Genomic DNA, 7,800 nt, shown 5'->3' with positions numbered 1-7,800 from the left:
AACCATATGTTCATTGTATCATTGGCTTTATTGAAAAGCATGATCTCTAAGACACATTATATTGTTAGTTAAAGGCTTGCATGTTTGGACCGTGTTTTAATGACGAAAGAGTGCCATTCCTAGCATAAGGAAATGAGGGCCTCAAGGTATTATAGAGACTCTAGTAACATCACATGATGAAGGTAATGTAGGAGCCTCAAGGTATTATAGAGACTCTAGTAACATCACATGATGAAGGTAACGTAGGAGCCTCAAGGTATTAGAGAGACTTAAGCTACATTGGATGATGAAGGTAATGGACCATTAGGTAGCACTCTTCCTTTAGCATATTTTTCACGATTGATATCAATTGACAAAAACCACTTGAAATTTTGGATCACCTTGAAATCCAAGGCTAAGATTTTACAACAATCAATTATAAAACCATTTTTGATGTGTGAGGCCAAGACATCTTAGTGGTTGGAAAAAATATATATTTTCTCCAAATAGCAGAGCTAAAAGATGTGAATTAATAAATTCCCGAAATAATAGAAATTTATAAGAAAGAAAGGGCAAAGAGGCATTGGGAATTGTTTTGTGAAAAGGAAAGGAAAGTTGAAATTTGAAATGATAATGGTGGACCATAGAGGGTGTAAGGGATGTTATGGATGATGGAAAGCATGCAAGGGATGATAATTTTTTTCAAAAAGGCCCGCCAGGTAATTATTTAAAGGTCGCCATAGTGCGGGGAAATGGACAGACGGGAGTCGTGCCGGCCGTTAAGAGAAGCCGTTGGTTGACGGCAGCGCTAGCGGGCGCTCAAACTTAAATAAGGGACCGAGGGCTACATTGTCTGCTACTAGCGCCTCCCTCTTCACAAGCCACACCACCAGCCTAGATCTTGTCGTAGAAGCTTCGCAGCCATGAAACGCCACCCTTGCCACCCGCTTCTGCTCCTCTTTCTCGCCTTTTCCGCCGCCACCTGCTGCCTTGCTGCCTTCCAGAACGTTACAACTCTTCTCGACAACCACCCCGACTACTCTACCTTAAACGGGCTTCTGTCCAGATACGGCGTCGCAGCCCAGATCAACAGCCGGACAACCATTACAGTTCTTTGTCCACCCAACCGCGTCATGGACGCCTTCTTGTCCACCCAAGGCTCAGCCCCTGACCGCCAAAAGATGTTCAACATTCTTAGCTTTCACGTGCTCTTGGATTACGAGGATCCCGCCAAGATGCGCTCATTGTCCGGTGGTTCCGCCACCATCACCACCCTTTTCCAGACCACCGGCTTGGCCACCGGTGAGAACGGGTTCGTTAACATCACCAGTACCGCCGATGTCATCAAAATCCGCCACTCAGGGACCACTACCTTCGCCACTGTAGTCTCTGCCCTAGAGCTTTTCCCCTTCAACATCAGCTTGCTGGCCGTCGACGCCGTCCTTGTGCCATCCGGCATCGGTGGCCCGGCCCCGCCGCCGGTAAACATCACCCAGATCATCTCACAAGCCGGTAACTTCACCCGGTTTGTGTCGTTGCTCACGTCAACTGGCGTCGATAAAGTCTTTCAGTCTCACGACACTCCGCCTGGGGTGACGATCTTCGCTCCGACAAACGCCGCCTTCGAACACCTAGACTCCGACGCCTTCAACCGCCTTACCAAAGCCCAACTGGTGGCTCTGATGGAGTTCCACGCCATCGGGTCCTTCTTTCCGACGGAGGAGCTGGCCACGGCAAGCGGCCCACAGGCCACATTGGCCAGTGGCTCCGGCGGGGCAGCCTTCACGGTGACGATGTCGCAGAGCAAGTCCGGCATTATTACTATAGACGCGGGCTCCAACAAAGTACCCATTACTGGAACGCTCTACTCCAACAACCCGGTGGCCATTTTCGTGCTCGGTTCTGTTCTGCGTGCGACAGAGATTTTCGGGGCGCAAGCTCAGGCACCGTTAGCAGCAGCGCCGTCTCCGACAGCGCTAGCAGCGACACCGTCGAAGTCTCAGTCGCCAAAGCCGCCGTCTTCTTCTTCAAGTTCACCATCGCCTTCTCCTGTGCTATCAACGCCAGGGGAGTCGCCCACATCAGTTCCAGCTTCATCACCACCGGCCCCTCCTCTGGAGACGTTCACGCCAGGCCTTGCACCATCCAACGGTCCAGAAGCGTCGTCACCGGAGAGCCCCACCAGCTCCTCTGATACTGCCATGCACTTCACCATCGTCACCTTCTTCATAGCTCATGCCTTCCTCTTTTTGATATGATCCTAAGCCACTTTGCCCTCAATACATTCATTTCATTCTTTAATATGCAGCTTACACACACAAGGGCATCTACGTGTACTAGTTAGTTGCCCTTGTCTAGTGGCAACACAGTTTTCTCCACCAGTTTGCATTTTGTATTTCCCCCACCCCGGCATAAATCCACCATATTACATGTTTTTGTACGAGTAATACTACATAAGGAAAGCGTTGGTAAGCTTCTTGGTAGGAGTAATGGATCGTGTTGACAAGGGCTAACTTATTAGTATTAATGGATATTAAGGTTTTGGAGATTTATAGCACTCTTTGGAGTAATGGATCGTGTTGACAATGGCTAACTGATTAGTATTAATGGATATTAAGGTTCTGGAGATTTATAGCACTCTTTGGGAGTAATGGATCTTGTTGACAATGGCTAACTGATTAAAAGAGAGGACGGAGTGGAAGGAACGGATCGATTCGAGCGTGACGTGTGGCGCATGCAGGTGTGTAGTGGGTTAGTGGCACTCTTAATCCACATGAGCGAGTGCATGTCCCTTGTATGTTGACGGGTGGTCAACTACCCGGGTCTTGCATGGCGGAGCCATGTAGGGAATGGCATCAAGGTGAGGAAGAGGGAGCGAATGGATGGGGGGACTGGGATCCGGAGGCTGAGGCTGAGGAGGAGATGAAGCGCCGAGGGGATGACATTAAGGCGGAGTGTTCTAAGAGGAAGTGCGTGCCAGATTGGTTGAATGAGAGACTCCGTGATCAAGTGAAAAATAAGCTATGTTTGAAGCTTAACTAGGATTTTGTCAGAAGCCAAATAGGTCTGTTTTTTCGATGTGCACCGTATTGATCTTTTGTCTAGGTAAGCCTCTTTCGAAGGGTGAATTAGGAAGATGGCTCCAGGAGAGTATCTTGCATGACTGTGTTGTTTCTAAGATCTTTTACTTGGGAAAAGGCTTCTTCAATGTTCTGTTTATTAAGGGCCAATCAATCTTTGAATTATTTGCTAAAGGGCCTTTGTTCTTTGGGCAACGTCTGGTACATGTCTTTCCCTTTGATCCGTTATTCTGATGTCAATAAAAGCCTACAGAATGCTTGTACTGTATGGGTAGAAGTAGTTGGTCTCCCCCTGGCTTGGGCCTGCACTGCGTGATATAGCTCAAACCCTAGGTTCCGTGTTATATGTCCCTAGTGATGAGGCCGGAGGGAGGCACGGTAACAGTGTGTGTATCACTTGGAATTCATCCATTGAAACCCCAAAATCGATAGACGTGGACCTAGGTCAACTGGGCACTCTGGAATTAGGCCTTAAATTTGGAGCTTTCCCTGGTGCATGCTTCAGGTGTGGTGCGTTTGGTCATATTGCCAAAGACTGTCCTGAATTGGTCACTATTAGTAAGAAAGAGGTAAAGCAGGATAATTTGGGAGGAAGTGACAAAGAGAAAACTCCCCGGGGAAATCAAAAGAAAGAAGAAAAAGGAAAGGAAGTAGTGATGGAAGCCAGGAAAAATATGGTGGAAGGGGGTTGGATTAAAGTAAAAGGAAATCCTAGTGTTAGGCAAGCTAAGACTGAGGCCAGGAAGGCTCAACTTAATCGTGGAACTGAGTAGAAGGCTTGGGAATAGTGAGAATCTGAGTTCTATTTTTTATTTGAACCCATTCATCCCACTGATTGATAGAGATAGCCGCCCTTCGGCAAAGCAAAATTTTGATCTATTAATGAGTGAAACTAGGAAAGGATCTCGAATTGATCAGAGTAGCCTGAGGGATGAGGAGGAAGTTGAGATGGTTCCGAAAACTGCCTTATCATGAAGAATCCTTTAGAATTATGGGGTGCACATGGAACGTTAAGGGTATTAAGGACAAAAAGAAAAATGCTCTGTTTTGGGGATTAGTTAAAGATTGGGGCTTGTTGGTTTTTGTTGTACTACAGGAGCATAATCTTTTTGGGAAAATTTCTAGATTAAATAGATTCAGTGATTGGGAAATATTTTATGGTGGAGTCAACTTTGGGTATAGTGGAGTTATGACTCTAGTTAGGAGAGACCTTAATCCCAGTGTTATAGTTAATCACCCTGAGGGAAGAATCTTAGTGGTTGAGATCTTAGTAGATGGGGAGAGAATATGGGTTATTAATGTATATGGGGCACACAATTATAAGGTTAGGAACAATATGTGGAATTGGATTGCCAGTTTAAATGCACAAGTTCCTTGTATTATTCTTGGGGATTTCAAGATGGTGGAAAAAGTGGTTGATAGATGTGGTGGTAGCTCTGTTCTTATAGGGAAGGAAAAAGGGAAATGGGAAGAGATTAGAAGGGGGCTAGGGCTCAAGGATAGTTGGTATTTGGGTGACTGGAGAGACAAGCCGGGGCATACTTACTTCAACCTTCAATATCTTTCTTCTTCTTCAAGAATTGATAGAATCTTCTTTAGCCTGGGTGCCCCACACCTTGAGAGTTTTAGTTGATTGTTATTCCACACTCTCTGATCACCTTCCTTTGAAGTGGAGATGGACCATTAATGATGGGACTGACATAGATCTTTCTCATTTCCCAACAAGGAAATTGAGAGTGAATAATTTGCTCCTGAAGGACCCACTCTTTGTGGAATATACAAAAGAACCAATTAGAAAACTTAAAAGGAGAAAGGGGATTGATGGTTCTTGGAGGTAGTTTGCTAATGAAATGCAAGGGATTATTAGAGCTGTGGGAAAATTGAGGGCTGAGGAAAGGAGAGGAGAGAGAAGGAAGCGGGCTTTCATTGTTAGAGGATCTTCTGATGAAGAGACAAACCATAGGGTTGGATGCTGCTGATCAACTAAGTTGTACTTTAAGTGCCAGGCTAGTTTTAAGGAAGAGGAAGATAGATGTTATAGAGAACATGAGAATTGGGCTAAATGGAATCAATTCAATAACAAAAGAAAACCAAACAATCGGCTATTTAAAATTCCAAAGAAGAAGAGTGATCGTGAGATTGTGGGAAGCATTCTGGATGAAGATGGTACCCCTTTGAATGATATGAACACATTGGCTTTGAAATGGGTGAAATTTTTGGGTTCAACCCTTAGTCTGAAGGAAGATTGTTCTTTGAGGAGGTTTCAAGATAGGACATTGGGTCTTCTGAAACATATGGTGGACTCAGATAAAGCTAGATGGTTAGAAAGAGACATTGAGGTGGATGAATGCTAGTGTGCCTTGCTTAAGATGGGGAGGGAGAAAGGCTCGAGTTGGGATGGCCTATCTATAGAATTCTTTATAGCCTTTTGGCCTTCCTTGAAAGAGGTGGGTGATATTTGTAAGAAAACCTTCAATTCAAGACTTTGGGATAAGGTTTTTAAAGAAGGGCTTGTAAAGCTCATCCCAAAACAAACTGCTTGCAACAGGTTTAGTCTTTGGAGGCCTATTACCATGTTAACAGTGTTAGTCTTTGGAGGCCTATTACCATGTTAACAGTGATGTACAAAATTTTGGCCAAAGTGATTGCTCTTAGAATCACCCCTTTGCTTGCAACAGGTTTAGTCTTTGGAGGCCTATTACCATGTTAACAGTGATGTACAAAATTTTGGCCAAAGTGATTGCTCTTAGAATCACCCCTCTGCTGTAAGATGTCTCTGGAAAACAACATGGTTTTATTAAAGGAAGTTCAATTTATGATAACATTTTTGTAGCCTTATTGGGAAGGGATGTGGCTATTAAAACTCAGAAATGCATCATGTTGCAATTGGATTTAGAGAAAGCCTATGACAAGATTCATTGGTCATTTGTAGCTAGAGTGATGGAAAAACTGGGTTTTGGGACCAAAATGGCAACATGCATTTACACTTTATCCTGGGGAGGATACTCTAAAGCGTTGCTTAATGGAAGAGTGATAGGGGGGTTTGAGATTAGCAGATCAATCAGACAAGGCTGTCCATTAGCTCCCTTGATGTTTGCTATTGCCTCCCACCCTTTAATAATTTCTCTAGAATCAGCACGCATTAAAGGGAAGATTACTAGGTTAAAGCTCAAGTATAGTGAACAATTAGTTATACAATGTTTTGATGATGATTCTTTATTGTTTCTAAGGGCTGAGACACAATAATGTGAGATTGGCCTTAGAGATAGTGCAAGAGTTTGCCAATGCCTCTTGTTCTAAATGCAACATTCTGAAATCCAAAATTATAACCTGACTGAGGATAATGATTTTGATATGCAAAGGTGGGACGGTGAGGTGGTGCAGAAGGGCCAAATTGTCAGACTGCTTGGTATACCTTTTCATGTTGGGGTTATTAATAAACAACTAGTAATGTGGGCTATAAACAGGTTTTTGGAAAAAATAAAAAAGTGGGAGGGCATCAGAGTCCCCTTTCATAGCAAGGTTGATATTTGCAACACAATACTAAATGCCTATGTTATGTTTTTATGCCCTGTGTTGATTATTGGGAAGTGCCACAAGAAGAAAATCATAGGCCCTATTAGAGATTTTCTTTAGAGAAATGGTAATGGGAAAAAAAGTCTTTGCTTGGCTTGCATGGGACAAACTTTCAGTTCCTAAAAAGGAAGGGGACATTGGTAATATTCATATGCCCAATCACTGTATTACGAGAAATACTCTGATGCTCCCTAGATGTTTATCTCAGAACATCACTTGGGCACTAATGATGAGGGAACTGGTGGAGCGTGCTGATGTTATGGCTAAAGGTAAATGGGGGAATCTAAACTGGAAGGATAAACTCTTTTCATGTGCTCCTCTTAAGATCACCAGCTCAGCTCTTTGCAAAATGCTATGCAAATTTTGGAAGGACAGTTTGGGTATCATGGTCTGGGATGGAGGAGGCAGAGTAACAAGCAATTCTATGCTAAGTTTGGGTACATGGTGGACTCATAAATTTAATCCCCCTTTAGCCCTACTTGATACATCTGCTGGCAAAGAGTCTCAACAAAAAAGGAAGTAGGCACCTGGTTGACTGCTGGGATAGGGATTTGGTAGGACCATGTGGATCAGTTATCTTTGGAATATTAGCTAGTTATGTGAGGGAAAGAGATATGATGGCTCAGGTTTTGGAGGTGCTTCAAAGGGAATTATGCTCTACAGCTACTGATACCTCAGTTTGGATTAAAGATTAGACTTGGCTCAATGGTGTCAAACTGAAGAATGGCAAAACCAGAGATATATATTCATTAATGAGAAATGGGGATGCCAATGTGCTGTATTGCAATAAAATTTGGAATGTAAATTGGAGCCCCTCCAGCTGGAAAAAGAGATGGAACTTACTCTGGGATTTCCAGATCCCTAAGAAGTTTCAAGTTTTTTTGTGGAAGGTTTGCATATGGGCATTACCTATTGGCTCTAAACTCCAAAGGAGAAATATTTCTAGTGGCATCTGTCCCAGGTGTAGGTAATTACTTGAAGATGGTAAACATGTGTTTTGGGAATACCTAGTAATCAGGGGTACCTGGTCTCCAAAATGTCTAAATGGATAGAGAAGAGCTTGGGTATGCAAACATATTGGGGGGATTGGATCTTGGGAAAATGGTCAGTTAGTAATGAGCACATTGGTCTGGTTTTTAATATTATCAGAGCTTGCATCTTAGTG

At 43.7% G+C, this 7,800-nt stretch overlaps 1 protein-coding gene across 1 annotated transcript; it reads left to right on the top strand.

The window, feature by feature from the left end:
* The first annotated feature begins 748 nt into the window (after positions 1-748).
* LOC147608093 (fasciclin-like arabinogalactan protein 8) lies at positions 749-2,551 on the top strand. Its single transcript, XM_086789757.1, has one exon. The coding sequence runs from the start codon at positions 903-905 to the stop codon at positions 2,235-2,237; it is 1,335 nt and encodes a 444-aa protein (XP_086645883.1). The 5' UTR covers positions 749-902; the 3' UTR covers positions 2,238-2,551.
* The last annotated feature ends 5,249 nt before the right edge of the window (positions 2,552-7,800 follow it).

The sequence above is a fragment of the Cibotium barometz genome, chromosome 54 (assembly GCF_041138505.1).
Source record: "Cibotium barometz isolate CiBa-2024 chromosome 54, ASM4113850v1, whole genome shotgun sequence".
Lineage (NCBI taxonomy): Eukaryota > Viridiplantae > Streptophyta > Polypodiopsida > Cyatheales > Cibotiaceae > Cibotium > Cibotium barometz.
This window is presented reverse-complemented; position numbering and strand designations above follow the sequence as displayed.

Bases quoted from the DNA above. Each gene is read 5' to 3' on its own strand.
- LOC147608093 (XM_086789757.1), top strand. From the start codon at position 903: ATGAAACGCCACCCTTGCCACCCGCTTCTGCTCCTCTTTCTCGCCTTT.